Genomic DNA, 20,677 nt, shown 5'->3' with positions numbered 1-20,677 from the left:
TCCTGGCCCTATGTGAGCCCTGAAAATCGTTTCCTCTATTCCTTTTGGGTGGTTCTTTCCCCAGCCTTGTGTAGTTTCCTTACACATATGCACTCGTCCATCCTCAGCTGAAGATTCAAGAGAAGCCTCTGCGGATCTCGGTCATGCTGTCTCCGGTAGCCCTCTCTTTTCTAGCCCCTTCCCCTGTTAGCTCTCGCCACCCTGACCTATTGGACTCCCAGCTCTGAATCCTCAACTCGGAAAGACCCGCTGGACTGGGTTCTCCTTTTTTGTGCTTCAGGAACTCTAGGCAGTTAGGTGGGGCATTCACAGGACTTGCCTTGTTTCCCCTTTCTCAGGAATCGCTGTACTTTGTCACCTGAAGGCCAATACCTGAAAATCATTTTTTTATATACTTTATTCAGTTCCATAGTTTCCCCAGTCAGGAGGCCAAATCTGGTCCCCATTACTCCAGCTTGGCTGGAGGCGGAAGTCCATTTGCAGGTCCATTGCATTTTATATACTTTTTTTTTTTTAAAGATTTTATTTTTTTCCTTTTTCTCCCCAAAGCCCCCCGATACATAGTTCTATATTCTTCGTTGTGGGTCCTTCTAGTTGTGGCATGTGGGGTGCTGCCTCGATGTGGTTTGATGAGCAGTGCCATGTCCGCGCCCAGGATTCAAATCAACGAAACACTGGGCCACCTGCAGCGGAGCGCGCAAACTTAACCACTCGGCCACAGGGCCAGCACTGCATTTTATGTACTTTTTAAATATACTTAAGTTTTTATACTTGTTGTATAAAAGGGATCAAAGTGATCTTTTTTTTTCATTAACAATATTTTATGGACTTCTTTACATGCTAGTACATTAAAGACTTACCTCATTCCTTGCAATAGCTACATATATTATATAGCTTTATTAGCCACACCTCTAATTTTTTTTTTGGTGAGGAAGATTGTCCCTGAGCTAACATCTGAGCCAATCATCCTCTCTTTTGTATGTAGGACACTGCCACAGCGTGGCTTGAGGAGCAGTGTGTAGGTCAGTGCCCAGGATCTGAGCTGTGAACCCCAGGACCACCGGAGCAGAGCACTGAGCTGGCCCCTAGCCACTCCTCTATTGATTGCAAAATTTATTTTGTTATTTATTTAGCTATTATATACAGTACTGCAATCAGTATTTTCTCATTACTGCACAAGTATTTCTGTAGGATATACATTCCTAGAAGTGGAATAGCTAAGTTAAATGGTATGTGCATTTTAAAGGATGGGCTTGGTTTTAATACATAATGCCCAAAGTGACCTCTCAAAATGTTCTACCAATTATATAATGAGTGTGTGATGAAAGATGCTATTAAAAAAAAAATCCCCAAAACTACTTCTTTGCATTGACACTGATAGGATACATGGAGGAATTTGCCTTCTCTGTAGTACAAGAATTATCATTGAAATTGGATAATTTTTAAGGATATGATTTCTTGGCGGGCAGATTGTTGCATTGATGTGATTTGCAACTGACCCATCTGCTACCCCAGTTAAGTAACTTGGAAGAGAGAAGTTTACTAATGCATAGTTTGAGACATAAGCTCCCTGTGCCCACAGCCCTGATCATATTCCCTTTGGCTGCAGTGCCATTTAAGTCCTGCGAAGATGCTTGTGTTTCAGTCCAAGCAGCATTACCAAGAGAAGGTGCTTGGGCAAATCCTAGGAAAGCATTTCCTGGAAGTCTTTGGTCTCTCCTCAGGCCTGGGACTGGTTCTTTGTCTTCTTTCCATACTTTTTGTCCTCATACAGCTGAGTCCAGGGTGAGGTCTATGAGGGGTCTGCATAATTCACTCCTTGTATTCCACATGAAGGTCGACTTCTGGGAATCTAGGTGGTCTCTAAAAGAGGGCCAGAAGAGAGGAGTGGTCCAGTTCAGCAAGTGGAAATCCTTCCTTCCTTACCTGACATCTGGTTTTAATTCTTTGTTTAGCTTTATTTGGAAACTTTATCCAAAAGCAAAAGTCTCTGGGATACGATTAGCTGAGCAATATAGCTGTACAGCTCAGATATCACTTCCTCCAGGAAGCCCTTCCAGACTTGCCATTCAGTCCATCAAATAATCAAATATATACTAGACACCAAGAACACAATGGTGAGCTGCTCCTTCCCCAGCTAAGACAAGCACCTCTCTTCTGAACACACCTTATATTTTGCCCCTCTTCTAAGATTATATGTCATTGTCTCTCCCACTGGCTTGAGCTCCTCAAGGACAGGATCTTGACTCACTCATCTTGACCCACCTACCCCTGGCTTGCACAAAATAGGAATTGTCCAATTTTGACCTGCTCAGAATGCTGAATTCTGTGTCTCTAATTTTGGAACAAAGAAGGAAGAGTGGTCTTTTTTTTTTTTTTTTTAATCACTTTACCGAGGTACGATTGACATAAAAAGCTGTACATATTTAATGTATACAACTTGATAAGTTTAGAGATACGTATACACTTGTGAAACCATCATCACAGTCTATGCCGTAAACCTATCATCTTTGAAAGTTTCCCCCTGTCTTCTTATTTATTATTAGTATTTATGATAAGAACACTTAACATAAGGTAGCAAATTTTTGGATATACAATACAGTTTTGTTAGCTATAGGCACTATGCTGTATGGTAGATCCCTAGGACTTAACTCATCTTGTATAACCAAAACTTTGTACCCTTTGACTAATACTTCCTATTTCCCCCTTTTCCCTCCTCCCAGACTCTGGCAACCATCATTCCATGGGAGAGTGGTCTTTGATGGCTACTGTGGGGTATTTCTCCCACACTTAGGTCTGAGCAAGCATTCTGTCTCACAGATGGACTTGAGGACAAAGATGCCTATGGAGAATACGACTCACTATGCTTGGGAGAAAGGAAGTTGATAACTGTTGCTAAGTTTGCCAGGCCTATGATAGGTACTTAATAATATGAGAAGTATTCATACATTCTCAACCAAAATGGCCTGATCCCAATTTTTTTGTAAGGGAAATGAGCCTCAGAGAGATGAAGAAACTTACTGTTTCTTACTTTGGAACCTTGAACATGTTTAACTTCAAAGCCCACTATACTTGCCTCCTTCTTCCTTTTAGTAAGTTTGAATGAATGCTAAATGACTAAATGGGCAGGAGGGAGACACTTCCAGGTGGTACCCCAAACTAACACCCTAACCTGAGATTCAGAAGGGAAAGTTATTTGGGGTCAAAAGCACCTCTTCCCTCAGCTTCGTATTGGTCTCTTTGAAATGTCCAATTAGAGTTAATCTCCCCACCTTATCTCTCGCAAAATAGCAGCTCTTTATCTAGCTTCCTTATGAATTATCTGCCTCCCACTCTCCCAGATAATGGTCGGTGTCCTGAATCAGCTTCACCATCAGCAAGGTTAACCACAAGGCGCTGCCAGATGGCCTCCACAGATAGTTTAATGAGAAGTAGGCCAACACATGAATTGGGCACTCTTAAACTTTTGGTACACTTTTTCTGGTGGATGTTTTGGCAATACTTAGGAGAAAGTTAAATTCACTTAGTAATCCACTTCTGGCAAATATGTTCTAAGAAACTAATCTGAGTGAGTCAAAGATTAATAATATATGTAAAGTTTTTTGTCATAGATGTTTCTAAAATATTGAAAGATTTGAATTAGCCCAACTGTCCAGCAAAAAAATGTTTCAATTATGCAACATTCATTAATGGAATACTTTGCTGCTGTTAAATAGAATCTTTACTAATAGTTATTAAAGATATTATTATATAATACATATTTAATATATGTTATATATCTATATTATATAGTAGATTACATAATATTTAAATAATATTTAATAACAGTGGAGAATATAATATGCTGAATGAAAAAGACAAGAGAAAATTATGTGTAATATGTTCAAATTTTGTAAAAAGAATATATACACACAGAAAAAAAAGATGACAGAAGTACACCAAAATGTGACTAATCTGACTTGTGGTTCTAGCTAGGAAGTGAGATTAAAACTGTTTTTTTTCTTCTTTACGGTTTTTTTCGTTCTCTGGTGTTTTTTTTCCCCTAGTAAACATATATTACTTTATAATAAGAAAAGAAACATTTTTCTAAATAATATAAACTATAAGTTTGTTGGAAATTTACTATATGCCAGGCATTGTATTGAACATTTTTCATAAGATTATCTCTTTCAGTTCTCACAGAGACTCTACAAGGCAAGTGTTAACCCATTTTATACATGAGGAAATTGAGACTGAAATTATGCCGTTTACCTAAAGTCACATAGCTAGTAAAAGGAAGTTCCAAAATCTGAACCTGGGTGTAACCCCAGGACTTGCTAGCTTACCCTTTATTCTGTTTTTCTGTAGAGGAAAAAGAATCCTGCACATGAGAGAGTGGGGGTTGAGTTCCTGCTCCAGATATCCTGGAGCAGCGTAGAAGGTTTATTGTACCTTGTACTAGAGTACGTATCACAGCCTCTGATATCTCTGTTCCCTTTAGTCAACATGTTTAAAGGTCAAGCTGGCAAAAATCTGAGTTCCAAAGCCCTGAATTGGATCATATTTCAGGATTTGCCAGAGGGAAAGATGAGTGAATATACGCAGAGAGGCATCGGGTACTAGGAAAGAAGCAGAGAAGCAATGCCCCCTTTCCTCAACCTGCCAAGCAGTGGTAGATTGACCCTGTTGGTAGGGAGATGCTCAAGGCCTTTGGCATTGGACAGGCTGCCAGTAGGAGAGTGAGGGTGCAAACCTAATGGTCCTTGAGTTTGCTAAATTCTCTCACTGACGTATGAGCATAGCATTGCATTGTGTTGTTAAAGATAATTTTAGTTACTTGGATCTGTGTGCTTATTCTTATTTAATCACTATCTCTGTGGAGTAACTGTTCCCATTTAACAGATATGGAAGCTGAGCTCAGAATTGATCGTGCCTTGCTGAAATTTACAAAACCTCATGTAAGTTGTGTAGTTGGTATTTGATTCCAAGTTTGTCTAGCTCCAAAGCATGTAATTTCAGGCTGCCTCTTATTATAGTTAGCTGTTTCTGTAGAATTGTGGGTTCCATGGAAGCCTAGGCCTTTTTTTTTTTAATTCATCAAACATGAATCAAGTACCCATTCTGTACTAGGTTCTGTGGGTGGGTACCAAGAATACAGAGATGAATCAGGTTGTGTCCCTATTCTTGGAATACTCACAGATCCATGGGCAGGCAGGCATACAAAGGGATGAAACTGTAGAAATTCATAGTATTGGAACCTTTACGGCAGGGAAGAATTGGAGAAGATTTCTTAGAAGATCTAATGTCTGAATTAGCTGAGAATTAACTAATTCGTGGAAACTAACCAGACAGAAGGAGCAGTACATGCAAAGGCACATTTAGGAAACTGTAAATAGCATCTTTGTTGAGATTATTGAAAATATGAGAAGAGAGAATGGAGAGGTTGACAAGGGCTTGATCAGGAAGGCCCTAGTAAGCTTGGGAAAGTGCTTTATTCTGAAAGCAATGACAGATTTTAAGTGGAAATGTCATCGTTTTATTTGAGTTTTAGAAAGTAGCCAGAGTGATTTGGGGGTAGGTATGGGGACAGGAGTGGAGAAAAGAGATGTAGAAAAAAATAGGAGTTAACAAGAAGATCTATAAGGAAGCTCTTGAAATAAACCAGATGAGGGGTAATGGAGGCCAAGAACAGGACAGTAGAGATGAAAATAAATGTATGGATTGAGGAAGATTTGTTTGTTTTACTTTATATTATTAGACTTTATACATGCATAGAAATACATAAAGTAGTATAATGAACCTATGTACCCAGCCTCAATAACCATCATCATCCAGTGGCTAATCCTGTCCCACCCATACCTCTACCCACCTTCTCCCCTTCCATGATATTTTGAAGCAAATCTCAGGTATCATATTGTTTCATCCTTTAATATTCCAGTATGTATCTCTAAAAGATTTTTTTTTGAGGAAGATTAGCCCTGAGCTAACTAGTGCCAATCCTCCTCTTTTTGCTGAGGAAGACTGGCCATGAGCTAACATCCATGTCCATCTTCCTCTACTTTATATGTGGAACGCTTACCACAGCATGGCGTTTGCCAAACGGTGCCATGTCCACACCCGGGATCCGAACCACTGAACCCCGGGCCGCCGAGAAGTAGAATGTGCGAACTTAACCGCTGCACCACCGGGCTGGCCCCTAAAAGATTTTTTTATAGATTTCTCCTCCATCTTTTTTTCCTTCTAATTTAATTTAAGGAATTGGGTGATTCGTCTTGTTTTATTTACCACAGCCCAGATTCTACTGATTGCATCTTTGTGATGTAGATGAATGTGTTTCTTTGAATTCTTAATTCTTTTATTTTAGTAATTGGATCTATAGGCCTTGATCACCTTTAGATTCAACTTTTTGGGCAAGACTACTTCATGAGGGTGTAGAGTCAGCTGTTGATAATATCTAGCATCCATTATTTGATAGTAATATTCTAATTCTAGTATTTCTTGTTCTTTTATTAAATGCTTCTGTAAAGAGACATTTTTCTATTGCTGTTTATTACCCTGTGGTATATTTCATCTAGGAAAGGCAGAATAAATACTGGATTCTTCCCATTCGTTTAATAATCCTCAAAATGCTGTGTTGGTTCACTAGTATCCTTCAATGGTGACACATTAATTTTTTTAGAGTCATTATTAACTGATGGATTTAAACAGTTGTTTCAGTTAATTGTACTTTTTTTTTTTTTTTTTAAGGATACTCAAATTGTTCCATCTTTGGTTAGAGAGTGGCTTATTCAGCAGCTTTCAAGGAGATAGAAAAGACAGGAATGAGGACAAGTTGAATGTGGGTGAGATCAAAGGGGAGGAAGGAGTCAAGGAAAGAAGCCCACGTTTTTGGCTTGGGTGGTTGAGGCCATTCACTAAAACAGGGAGCCCAGAAAGAGAGCAGATTTTAAAGGGAGAACATGTCTGAGGTGCTTATGATAGGTAGAGAAGCCTAGGAAGTAGCTGGATATCGAGATGTAAGGCTCAGGGGAGCAATCTGTGACTTCTTGACCCAGAATAGGGCTCAGTTGCCATGTGTAGATGACTCAGATTGGAATGATGTATATTTTGTTTGATAAAAATCAGTCCATTTGCCAGCTGAAGCTAGGTTCTACCCCCAAGTAAGATTATTAAGCCCTTATTGCCTTCCCTTTTCCTCTTGACTATCCTTAGAGAGTCAGGTTCAATCTCTAGTAGAGTAGGAAGGACAGAGTTGGTTACGGGTAGGATTGCCACTTGGCCGGTTTACAGCCGGTCCTGTGAGTTTTCAGATTTATTACACCCAATGCCTCAATTAGAAGAGAGCTCTGTGTATGGGTAGGATTTACTGGAGTTGGAGTTGAGGCTGGGTGAACTGGTTTTGGCTTTGCAGGAATGGCCTAGGGCAATCTTTTTGTGAATATTTGTATTCTTAAAAGATTTTCTTTCCTTGTCCCATGTTCCTGCTCTCTGAAGCAACTTCTTTCCTTTCATCCTTCCTCTAGTTAACAAATATTCATTGATCACCTATTTTGTGCCAGGCACTGGGGATACAGTAGTAAACAAGAATAGGGAGCTCAGTCCCTGCCTTCATATAGCTTGAAATCTAGTGGGAAATATGTGTTATATATCTTAATTGAAAGATCATCAGCAACATACAATTCTATACTAGTATAGGAACTCAGCAAATAGGGCATATCGGTCAGAAATCTTTTACTACCAGTACTGAGCCTTCATTATTAGAAGATTCAGTGTCAGATAGGCTTACAAATCAGAAAATATATATGAAACAAAGGGCCTGACACATAAAGGACTCTGAAGTGGAGTTTGTCTAGGGGAAAAAAACCTCCTCTGAAGTAAGGTGAAAGAGTTAGAAAATGTGAAAATGAAGTAGAATATGACTGTATCATTAAGTTTAATAAAAGAACTGCACACCACCTACCCACACAGCACATGCACCAAGAGCCTTCCAATTGCTTCAACATATTGTGAATGTCTACTGTGTGCTAAACCCAAGGCTAGATCCTGGGATTACCAAGGCTTGACTCTTTGGGGGTACATTCAGATTAATAAGGAAGATAGAACCATGAAATAAAAATAGCATGGTAACGTGTATTGTCATGGTATATTTTAGGGATCCAGACAGCATGGAAGAATGGTATGGTTTGACTCTGTCTGATTTGAGGGCTGGGAGGATGGAGTCTTAGAATACCTCACAGTGGAGGTGATGTTTAAATTGAGTCCAGAAAGATGAGTAAGTGGTAGTGGAAGCTATAAGGAAGTAGTGAGAAGAGTTATTCCAGGCAGATGGATTAGTTTAGCATACTTGTGCTACAAGTGGATCAGTGTGGCTGGAGTGATGGGTGCTTACAGCGAGTGGTGGTAAATGAAGCTGGAGAGATCATCAGGGGCTGGATTGTAAAGGGCCTTGGGAGTGTGGACCTTTATACTATTGGTGCCTGGGAACCACTGAGTGGGTACAGTGAGATCATGCCACAGTTACTGGAGGTTTTTATCTTGCAGAACTTTGCCCAGAGGCCTCACTTACACAGAACTGAGTTACTTGTAGGCAGAGGCCTCTCCCTGTATCATCTGACTTTTTCCTCCCTAGGTCAGGCAGATGGATAGACAGAAAATGAAACAACTTGATAAGTCCAGGGCTGAGGTCAGAGTTTGTCTGGAAACTACTGGGCTTTAAATGGTCTTCCTTTTTAGGGACACCAAAGGAGAAAGGTTTTCTGTCCAACTGCCTTGCCACTAAGTCTTGCTTTTTACTACTTTGATCTTTTTTACTTCATTTGTATATAGTTACTTATCAGTTTGATCTATTGCTATATTCAGAGCTACAACATTCACTGGCATTAATCTTTGGGCTGATCTAGACCTTAAATGTGAAAGAAGTAAACAGGAGAGGTGCCATATGGGATGAATAAGTCCCACCTTGTTCAGACCTCTCAGGAGACAAATAGTTGGCTGCATTAATGTTTGTATACTGTATATCTCGTTCTTTTCTTTTTCTTTCATTCAAAAGGGACTGATTTATTCATATTATAATCTGTTCTTTATTGTGATATTTCAAAAATTCATGCCAAAATCTTTTCTAGGATATTATGGAGATTTTTTTAATGGAGGGAGAGCCCACTCTTCCCAAGTTCTTCAATTTGTGGGTGGAAAACTAATCTAATTAAATACCCAACCATCTTTAAATTTCTTGATTGTCTCAAAAATGTCTTTTTACAGTTGCTTTGTCCAAAGAAAGGATTTACGTTTGGTTGTTGTATATAAGGCTATTCTTAAATCACACACTGTAGTCTTTTCTCCCATAGCCAATCATGTTAACTCTTCTGCATGCAGATTTAATTCCTGCCTTTATTGCATAGACGTTGAAAAGTCTTTTGAGATCTTCCCAGTTCTGCCCATTCCTTCAAGTCCTGAAATACCTTTCCTACCTGTCTACTTGCAGAACTCCAAGGTTCAACTCAAAAATGACCTCTCCGTGGCATCTCACTCCATTCTAATGAATTGTTCCCTCATCTTTAGTTCCCTAAGTTAGTACCCACCTTTGTTACAACACTTGTAACATCTCATTGTCATTTATCTGTTTAGTGTGTTTGCACTACAAGTGGGTTAGTGTGGAGTGATAGAAAATGAGGCTGGAGAGGTCAACAGATGGTGAGCACCTCTAGGGCAAGGATCGCATAATATTCATTTCTGTTGCCTCAGCCAGTGTAGTGCCTAGCTCATAGGAGACTCAATGGATGTTTGTAGAATTGGATGAATAATCCCAGTTTCTGGAATATTTTTAGTTTCCAACTCTGAGTTGTTTTTGTTTTTTACTTCCTGAACCATGAATTCCCCTTTCCAACTCTGGGAATACAAGGCAAAACTGGAAATCATATCTAAGTATGTTCTTTGTTGCTCTTGTTCTTTTTCTGTGCTCAGAAGGTTTGCTTGTTAGTCCCGGGTAGTAGGGACTTCACTTGGCTATGTTTCATTATTCCTGTTTAGTTGAATTAAACTCTTTTCCTTGCCATAGAGAATGTCTGTATCAAGGATCTACCAGAGAACCAGAGACCTTGGGCTATTGTTTTTTGTGGTTTGCAAGGTTAAAAAGGAATTTAAAAAACATTTTCTGCATATTTCTGTTTTTCTAAAATGGAGCGAGGTTTTCTAACCAGTACCCCTCCATCAGAGTGGTCTCATGGCTTTTACTTTGCATCAGACTTTCATTAAAACTTCTTAAAAATGAATAAGGCTGAAATGATTTCAGTGATTGTGTGGCTACTAGAATTGCTCTCTTTTGTTTTACATTAAAGGACTAAGCATATTACATCTTGTTACCACCCTTTAGCTTCAAAATCTGCAGTCTTCCTTGAAAGCTGCCATTTAATAGGCAAACAGATAGGAAATGATGTTGAATAGTGACATCTAAAAAGAGGCTTTATTTTTTTCTGTCCAAGATATGTGCTATAATGGAAGAAATGAGGGACTAGAGTACAAACTCTAGTTTTTTTTTTCTCAGTTGGTCTGATGACTCTTGCCTCTTCCTTTCCTTGGGCCTCAGTTTCCCCATCTTTAAAATGGAAGTGGAACCAGTCTCTTGCAGCGTTAACTAAGGTTCTGCCATTCATAATTTGGACTCAACTTTTGAATTCTATTATATACAGTATGCAAATAGTACAGGTGTTGGTTGGATGGAGAATTTTTCTTTTTTTTTTCTACGTTACCAAGTTAGTAAGTAGGAAATGTTGCTGATTTCTTATTTTCTTTTCTCCCCTTCCCACTCATAAATTCCAGGAATCCTTTTAATCTTTTAAAATGATTTTTATTCTCTGTAGTTGTTTTTACCAATCTTACTAGGAGCCCTAGTTAAGATTTAGAGTTTGTCTTTTGCATTCACATGATCATTTAGGTGCATATTCATGTTCTTTCCCCCTTCCTTCCAGTAGCATCTATATAGGGCTCTCAAAAAACCTATAGGACTGAGGATGCTGAAGAAATATGACTCTATATCCAAGGATAAGATATATCTGTCTTCTTTTTTATTTTTTTTAAAGATTTTAGTTTTCCTTTTTCTCCCCAAAGCCCCCCGGTACATAGTTGTGTATTTTTAGTTGTGGCATATGGGATGCCTCCTCAGCATGGCTTGATGAGCGGTACCATGTCCACGCCGAGGATTCGAACTGGCAAAACCCTGGGCCGCCGAAGCAGAGTGCACGCACTTAACCACTTGGCCACAGGGCCGGCCCCTCTGTCTTCTTAAACCATGTTATAGCTTTGTTCTCAGGCTTATGGGTACATCAAGCATTATTACTAAGACCCGCCCTTAAAAATCAAGGGCTCTTCTTCAGTCTTGATACTGGGAGCCGGAGTAAGGGCTTCCCATTTCATCTTTTCCTCCAAAGCTTGGTGCAGTAAAGCAAGGAGGCTTACTACAGCCCTGTTCTGTGCAGGTTCCTGAGTTCAGATAAACCTGTATCCTCCAGGGAGACAGAGAGCTGCCTTTTGAATTTGTGTTCTCAATTGAATAGCTTTTTGCTGGTGGACTTTCCTCTCGCTCAGCTTTTTTCCCTGCATTCTATTTATAGTCTTTTTACTAAAATTAGAAGAACTACCTTAAATTCCACAGGGACTAAGAAAATCTTTATTAATCTCTTATCTGGTGAGAGTGGGAAAGCTGTTTGATGTATTTGTGTTGGAGTGAGGTGTGTGGTGGCAGTGGCAGAACGTTTATTTTTAGGCAAATTATAGCCTTTTCTCCTTCTTTAAATCACTGATCACTTTCTCTTCAGGCCCTACTTTTTAAGATGACCCTAATGCTCTCTATTGGTTGGAAAAGCCCTCTAGTATCAGTGCTAGCAATATTTGCCATTCAGTTATATGGCTGCCAAGTGACAGATTCTGCTCCCATCCCAAAAAGGGTCTTTTTTTTTCCCCCTGAAACACTGCTATAAAATGTGCTTGGCCTTTAAGTTATTCCCAAGGCTAGGCTAGAGAGAAAGGGAGATTTCAGAGAATGAAACACTTTGTGCAGTTAAAAGCATTTTTCCCAGGGAATCGGTCTCTCTTTGGGCCATCCCACCTTCTAAGTGGAACTTGCCCTGTTATTGTGTTCTGATGTCTGAATGGACAGCTGAATGTTTGACATCATGTGTCATTAGCATATGGCTCAGATTTACCAGCCTCTGCAGCTCAGTGGCAAGGTTTGAGTGTGTACATGCACACCCAGTATGACGTAGTCTGCCGTGTGCTACTGGTATGGTTCATGAATCAGGGGGAGACAGCATAATGATTGCTTAAGATCTTAAGAGTTTTAAAGGAATGAAGCGGGAAGCTTACTTTAAAGATTTAAGCTTTTGGCTGGGGGCAAGGGATGAAATTTCTAACCTTTGCTTTCTAAAAGGATTTTGCAGACCCAGTTTCCTTTCTCCACATTCTTTCAGATTAGTGTGTATAACCGTAGCATGGAAATTGAGGGCCAGAGTTAAAGTGAACCCTGCAAATAACTCAGAGCTCCATGTTTTAATTTTCTCAGAAGAATTTGCCTTGTCATTGTTTGTTAGATGACAAAAAGCAGGGAATCCTACCCCCTGCCAAACACATGCATAACAGGGAGTTTTTGTTTTGTCTTTTCCTTGTGCCAAAGGTTTCAACTCTAAATTTTCTAATCCAGAGTATAGAAGAATGTAGTATAGAATAGCTCTTGAAAGAAAGAAGGGGAGGAAAAAACCCACATACTAGAACTCTTTTTAAATTAAATGAAAACCAAGTCCTTTTAAAATGCTGCCTTTTAATTTTAGAATCTCAGCTTAAAGAAGACCGGAGTATTTCCCATTAAATGTTCCCATAATAGTTTTCAGAGAGACATGCTAGGCAGTATTGTTAACTAAAGAAAATAAGTCTATCAGTTCCACTTAGATAACCTTTGGTAATAAACGAACTCCATACACGTTGTGACCTTAGCGCCTGAACTTTCTAATCACATGACCGGCTTGTAAACTGACCTGTGAGTATGACTGTCGTAGTCCCGGCTAAGAGAGAGAAATTGGCCAAGTGTCGGAAGGGTGGTCATCTGGCTGGACTTGTCCTGTAATCTCTGTTTCTTCATGGCTGAAATAGAACTTCTCAACAGACTCTGAGAAGCATGAAATGGAGACATGGGAAGGTAAGGGAACTGACTGTTTAAGTCTGAGCCCAAATCTAAGGTTTAGAAATTTTCTTTGAAGGTTTAGAGCAAATAATAGCCTTGAGGGAGGAGGGAGGCAGTCCATTCCTTTTTTTGTGTCCTGGCAGAATTCAGCCAACAAGTTTTCTTGTACATAGTAATTGGCTATAAAAGTTTTGGAATAGAGAAAAGCAAAGGAGAACTGTAGTGAATTGATTGTTGGGGTTTTTAGGAAAAAGCAGAAAAAAGAGAAAAATTATATTTAAATTTTATAGTGACTTAAAAAATCTTAAACTTCATTTTATATCACATTTCTTTGGTAAAGTTTACATTGTGAAAAACTGTTCTGATTACCTCTTGACAGAATTTGTTTATATTTTAAATTCCTTAATCCAGTTCACCATCTGCCAAAGCCTTATTTAGTACTGTTAATTATAGATAGTATTGGGGTCATGAGGCCGTTGATAAGGCAGCCTCATTCCCTTTGGAGGAACTTAGATACTTTACAGTTTTGGGTATAAGACTAAGCCGTTGCTAATTTCTTTTTAAGTAGGTTGTTTTTAAAATGGCTAGTTTCATTCTCTCTCTCTCTATTTCATTAATAGCAACTAGTTAGTGTTGCGATTCATATATTTGCAGATAGGCTCCTACTTGTGTAAGAAACTCCAGTTCCCCACAACTTTATTATTTGGGCCAGGAGAGACATATACAACTAAACAAACAGCTAGAAGATGAATCTTAGTATTAGAAATTTGCTGTTTGTTTGCTGTGTTTATAGAGTCAAAGGTTTTGCCAAGAGTTTGGTTTCTTATAGGCGTGTACTGCTGAGCTATAGCCAGAAAAGTTTCAAACTCTTTGAGGTAGTTGGTAAATTTCTAGGATATGAACCTATGAAATAGCTAGTCCTAGGAAAGCTTCCCAGCCCCTGTAGCGTGGCTAACATCTGCCGTAGCAGCTTTGCAGTTTTATTCTCCCTCTGAGCATGTACAAACTAGGGAACTGGGACTCCCTCTTCTAACAACATTCTTTCTTTATAGTAACACTTCATAGTAATTCTCCCTTGTACCTTATTTCCCAGCACTTTGTATGCCAGAATTACCTCATTGGTTTTTGTTGTAAATTAGTGGAAGCAACAAAGTTTGTAGAAATTATCAATTACATGCAAGACCTGTTATTTTTATCTTGAAGAGCTTCTTCTCCTTCCCCTAATAGACACAAAAATTCTCTGTTAAACTATTCTGGATATACTAGCTTTTCCAGAAAGGAATAGTTTATGAAGTAAAATTTGCTCTGGATTCATTGGAATATGATTTTAGGGATAGGCAGAGATACCAGAGCAGTGGTTGCATGAGTTTGGAACGATAGCTCTGGAAGATCTGGATTTTTTTCCAACCAGCTTGAATCTCTTAGTGATATATAGTCCACAAGTTCTGAAAGAGAAAAAATGTTTGAACAGAAGGTTCTTCAGTTGTTTTTTAATTAAGTATTGAAACTTTGATTTTTCTTAGCTGTTCAGTGGCAGAAAATAACTTACAGTACTAAAACAAGAACTTTTATAAAAACAAGGAAGTGAATTTTAAGGTTTTCACCTGAATCTTCCATACAAAATTCTAGTAAAGCACAATGAATTATCCCATCTGAAGGAGGTCTTTGGAAGCTTAAAAAGCAAAATCAAACTGCTTACAAAAGAGATCAGTGAAAATGTTACTGTAAAAAAGCGTTGCCTGGTTTTAGATTTTGGGCCCTTGTCCATTTAAATTAACCTTTGTCACAGCTGGGCATACAAATGTTTTGTTTTAGTTCAGAGAGGGTTAACTCTATTCAAGCTTTCACTGTGGCAGGCCTGATCTGTGGAGTCATACAATCTGGTCTTTCAGCCCTGCCAGTCGCTAGGCAGGAAGTCTTATTTCTTAAGCTATCTTTCAGAATGGGGGGTTGGGATTTGGAGAAAGGTGGGGGAAGGGCCTTGGAGCATCTGTAAGGATCAATAACAGAGAGCGAGCCGCAAGAGAGGCCATTGTGCACACTTCAAGATAGATGCAGCCCTTGTGCACGGCCCCTGCCCGGCAGGACAGACAGCTAAAACCAAAACAATGCTACCAAATGAATTCCTTATGAAAATCAGATTGCTCTTAAAAGAGAAAAAATACTTGAGTGCCATTTTAATGTTGAGAATATTCTCATTCTTCAACTTGGTAGAATTAGGCAATCCACACTAGAAATAACACCAAATTGGTTTTTAAACGCCTTTTGTCCTCATGCTAATACTGTATTGAATTGGAGAGGGTGATCATTTTGGTCTTAGTCACATGCATCAAAGCATTGAGTAATCTTTTTTTCTTCTTTCTTTCTCCTTTTCGTTTCTTTCTTTTTTATTCTAACATTTGCTTTACCTTATTGGTGTTGGAAGCATCGTTAAGGGAACCAGAAAACCAAAATTTGGTTAGGATTTGAGTAACACATGTGTGAAATCCCTCCCCCAACAGCTGGTATTGGCTCTTGAAACTTCAACAACTGAGCTAAACAGATGCTCTTAGTGTGTTCTTTTGAGATCATTGAAACCAGTCTTGTAACCAAGAAATCTACGAAAATCCTAGGTCTCATTTTGAAATACACTTAATTTGTGATATCATGCTGCATCTTAATGCCTATTATATGGGTGTTAAACAGAGATACCTGAGCTTGGTAAAGTGAGCAATTCCACTAGAAATGATGTTTTAAAAGCACTACCAAGTTTGTTGTTCTTTTATTCCAGCCCAGATTTTCATTTTTCAAATTCCCCTTTCCCAAGCCCAACTGTAACATTCCTGTTTTACTGTATCCTTTTTTAGAAGACTAAGGCAATAATTCAGTAGGTACTTTTATGATGTAAATTCTTTTTTTTCTTCTTCTTTTTTTTTGAGGAAGATTAGCCCTGAGCTAACTATTGCCAATCCTCCTCTTTTTGTTGAGGGAGACCCATCTTCCTCTATTTTATACATGGGACGCCTACCACAGCATGGCCTTTTGCCAAGCAGTGCCATGTCTGCACCCGGGATCCGAACGCACGAACCCCGGGCTGCCAAGAAGCAGAACTTGCGAACTTAACTACTCTGCCACCGGGCCGGCCCCGTATGATGTAAATTCTTTATGGCAGTTGGAAAGCGTAATGGAGTCATTGCCACCTCTCTTCCACTAAACCCCCAAAAGTATTGATGACAACTGATGGTAACAGCTGTGGAAGATGGAATCATAAAGAACTTCTAATATCTTTCTCCGAATTTGAAATCTTCCAGGATTAAATGCATAAACCAGCTGGGGGTTCCATAATGTGACTTGTAAACATGCAAATGGAATAAGGGAGGATAAAAGAGACTATCATGTGAAATGAGCCCCAAGTTTAATTTATTTTATGCTTCTTGCTTTGAGATCTGACATACTCTCCTGGACGGTTTTTGAGGCTCAAGAGAATACTTAGACACTTCACAAGATCGTCTGGATGTTTTTAACCCATCTCTAACCTGTACCCCTTTTCTGGGGAAAATGATATATAAAAAGAAAATCTAATTTAATCATCAGAAACAGTGCCTCCTTGAAACCGTTATTTTGCTTCTCTGATACATTGTAGTTCTGTATTAATATTTAAACCAAGGGATCAAGTTCTTTTAATGGGCATTTTCCAGAAAGATACAAATATTACTAACAAAACTTGGAAATTCAGTTAACATTTACATTGTATTAAAATAGGGTATGAAACCTACCATGACCCTTTTGAACAATGTGGTCTTTAATGTGCTTTAGAGGGAGGGCCTAGTGAAGGAAAAGCCATAAAAGTCTTCAGGGTTCAAGATGAGGTTGGGATTTTAGCCTATTGCTTTTGTCATTTTCACACACAAACATCGCTGCAATTGTGTTTGATTTAGCATCTTTAATACAATGAAGTGAGAGAACAAAAGAATATCAGAGGCACAAGTATGGAAGCCAAACATTCTCCCTTCCCCCCTAAATTTTTCAGATCATTCTTTTTTCTCTGTCTCCTCTGCTACTGGAGTTTCTTTTTAAGCCAAGGAGATCAGTCCATTTGTAAGAATCTTCTTTTGGAATGCTTCGGTGGTTTTCTTGGGCAATTGAAAAAAAAGGCTGCTCCTCAAATATTTTTTAGCCACATAAAAAGTCATGTCCCAAAGACTTGGTAAAAATGCCGTAATTAGGAAAAATGAATCTACTCGTATTTCAAGGTTGAGAGTTTGGGGGCGTTCCCGGTGCACAGCTGTTTTACATATTTTGAAAAGCCTGATAGATGTAAAGGTCATTGCTAACTCTAACCAGGGTCTTGATGCTCACACTGTGATCCAAGGACCTTGCATTAATTAGGATGAGAAGCATGGAAGGTCAGGAGTCAACTGGCTGGTGGGCCTCATGGATTGTCATTGGGGCCAATCAAAATTCCTGTAGGATTTTTAGCCATTAAAACCAAACCAAACCAAAAAAATAAAACCTGTTGCTGCTTCCATGGACTCTGAGCAGTCCCCATGGTCTATATGGTAAGGACTAGTCCCCTGCTGCCCAGATGGCTCATAAAAACTTGGCTGCATCCATTGCTTTGCTACAGGCTTCCTAGTGTTGGAAAAGAACCTCAGCAGCCTGACTGTCACATGGCCAAGTCACTTGACCTCTGTGAGCCTCAATTTCCTCATAGGTACAACAGGGGATAGTAATACCAGTCTCACAGGGTTGCTGTAGGAATTAAATAAGAGAACCTCTGTCACAGTACCCAGCACGTGCTTATCATGCCTTGAAATTGAAATGAGTTTTAAAGAGTAGCAAATTTAGGGAGATTAGGAAGGAGAGGATTCTTGGGTGAGTCTGTGGCTGGTGCTGTGTGTATTCCAAGTAGAAAAGTCCCCAGGAATTGCCTTCATTCAGTGGGCAACAGTCAGGGAGGGGCTTTTTGGAAATTTAGCCTTGAAAATGCTGTACAACCAGTGAGGTGGGCTGCTGAGCCTTCTCTTACAACCAATTGCTTTGCTAATATTCTGTTCCTGGGCTAATGAAAATAATTAGTAATGAGGAGGTCCCTGAAAAATTTGTGGTTTTTTCCCTAAGAGAGTCTTTTACAGTTTTGTTGGTTGGAAGAAAAAGGAGAAGGGATGGGCTGTAAGTGAACACACAAGTTAAATCAGGTTCACGAAAGGAAGGGTAGTCAAGTTAGTCTTATCTCCTTTCATGTGTTTTGGTAAATAAATAGACGCCAAGACAATTGCCTTGGCCATGCTTCATAGCGCCTTCTCAGAAGCTTTACCATGAAGTAGTAAAGTTGGGAATATTGTTAGCATGCTAATCATTGCCCTGCTTTCTTCAGTCTCCCTGATTCTGGGAGTTGAGAGGTTATATCAGTGGCTCATTATTTTGATCTCTCTGTATAACATTTTAACTTATGTTGCCGACATTCATTGAGCATTTACTGTGTTCTAAACTCTGGGAACACAGGTGAATCAGACATAATTCCTCACCTGAACTCCAGCTCCTTTTTTTGAACTATAAAGAGGTAAAGTGGCTTAACAGATACTAACTATTCATCACTTAGAACAGAGTTTTTGAGGGCAGTTTAAGGGAGAAGAGGAACATTTGGCTGCCAAAGCATTATCCAAAACTGGCAATAGAATTTGTTTTCACTTTGGGGCCCTATATTTCTTTAGTTTTCTTACTACGTTTGGTAGACATTTCTTGAAACATTTCTGCCCTTCCAGCTTATGGTTGTCAAAGAGAATATTCAAATAGTTTTCTTAACATAGTAAAATTAGAGTCCTGGAATGCAGTTGGCAAAACTGTGGAGAGACCCCAAACCTCATTTCTCTGTTTCTCTGTTAGCATCGTATTCACTGTTAGCAAAAAGTTTTCCTTTTGTGAAGTTTCAGCGTGTGCTCTCAGTGTGATGGCTATAGCAACCTAGCTGTGTTTTTCAAAGGAGCTGATAAGTTATGGATAACTTATTAAATGTCAATTACAGTTTTAACCATTCTATAACAAATGCGTGGTTTGGACATTTAAAAAAGAAAAAAGCAAGCAGCATTCCCGTGGTCATGTAATCCCAAAACTTGTGCACATGAGTCAGTGTGGAAAGAAGTGTGGAAAGGAAAGGGTAGGCATACGGTAGGTGCTAGTCACGAAGTCTTGGCTCTTGTCATTGTTATAGGAGTATGTGTACATGCACACACTCTCACATACATTCATGCTTCTTGCTTTTTAAGTTTGCCGTGAGATAGTTGTTAATTGCTGCTGACAAGAAAATCTGCCACGTTCACCTCTTTTATTTGATTGGTGGCGGCATGAGAGTGAGGTGATGATGTGCCACAATTAGTATCTTCCCCTGTCATTGGATATAGTCCAACCATCCATTGTTTTAACCATATCCTGGATTAAAATGGTACTTTAAGAAACTGACCATCGCATTGTACTGTTAGGTTTCTTGGTTCCTTTTGAATATGTAGATGTTAATTCTCCCTCTGCACCTCTGCTCTCATCCTCACATGCGTTTTGGAAGCAGGTACGCTGAAATGCTTGCCATGAGGTTACCAACCCTATACTAGAGAAAAACTACCCACCATGTAATAGTTTTAATATGGAAAGTTAGTCATATGTCATATGCAGAAAAATATTTGGACTCAGTTTCTTTGTTCTTTATTTCCACCAACCATTAGTCTTACCAAAGTAAGAGAATGATGAATGTCTAGGGAGTCTTGAGGATTGGGAGGAAGGAGTCCTAGTTTTATGAAAGTATTGATCCATTGCCTCAGGAAGTAGACCTTTTGGTTCTGTTGGCTGCATTAGTAAAATTGTGTGAGTGTAAATGTGTGAAAGAGTGCTTATATGCATTGTTTAAGTTTCATAATTTGTGGTCTTAGTGATGAATGCAGAGACCCACGTACTTATTCTGAACATTGTTTTATATATGGAAATAGTTACAAACACTTTTTGTCAAATAGAATGGGAATATCCAGTAATGCATATGTCTGTGTTCTGGGCCCATTATGCTAAACTGGTCAGAATTCTAGAGAAAGTGTCTTTTGGTAAGGTAGTGCAGCTACTACATTTTCCACCCTCCTAGAACATATGGTTTCACTTTAAAGCATACTAAGTGGTTTTTTGGTCTTTCTTTCACTAGGACCTTAGAACTGTGCAGGAACGAAGGGAGCTAAGTATTGAACTTTGAGCATTGACACAAGGTTTCTGGGCTGGCCCACTGGTTTGTCATCTAGAGTTCTTATAAACTATGCACTTTGATTTGCAAGTAGAGAAGCTACCCTATTCATTCATTCAACTGATGTTCACTACTGGTTGCTCTGTGCTTGGAATATGTGTGTGTGTGTGTATTTTTTTTTTGTGTGTGTGAGGATTATTAGCCCTGAGCTAACATCTGTTGCCAATCCTCCTCTTTTTGCTGAGGAAGACTGGCCCTGAGCTAACCTCTGTGTCCATCTTCCTCTGCTTTCTATGTGGGACGCCTACCACAGCATGGCTTGCCAAACCGTGCCA

General features: G+C 39.2%; 1 protein-coding gene and 1 long non-coding RNA gene across 7 annotated transcripts in view; one reads left to right on the top strand and one right to left on the bottom strand.

The window, feature by feature from the left end:
* NR6A1 (nuclear receptor subfamily 6 group A member 1) overlaps positions 1-20,677 on the top strand; it is a 215,044-nt gene that overhangs the window by 143,794 nt on the left and 50,573 nt on the right. For 2 of the 6 annotated variants that reach the window (XM_070596446.1, XM_008528388.2), the window contains exon 1: positions 13,024-13,162. The exons of the other annotated variants lie outside the window; for them this stretch is intronic. In XM_070596446.1, coding sequence (XP_070452547.1) covers positions 13,147-13,162 — 16 coding nt within the window. In that variant the 5' untranslated portion in view covers positions 13,024-13,146. Of the gene's footprint in view, positions 1-13,023; positions 13,163-20,677 lie in introns of those variants that run through there. 6 annotated transcript variants of the gene reach the window in all.
* Positions 504-13,295, bottom strand: LOC139079712 (uncharacterized). Its single transcript, XR_011533580.1, has 2 exons — positions 13,002-13,295; positions 504-1,863 (listed from the first exon to the last, which is right to left on the bottom strand). It is a non-coding gene; the product is annotated as an uncharacterized lncRNA (long non-coding RNA).

Source organism: Equus przewalskii, chromosome 26 (genome assembly GCF_037783145.1).
Source record: "Equus przewalskii isolate Varuska chromosome 26, EquPr2, whole genome shotgun sequence".
In the NCBI taxonomy this organism is placed as follows: domain Eukaryota; kingdom Metazoa; phylum Chordata; class Mammalia; order Perissodactyla; family Equidae; genus Equus; species Equus przewalskii.
The sequence above is the reverse complement of the archived record's forward strand: the minus strand, read 5'-3'. Positions and strand labels throughout refer to the sequence as shown.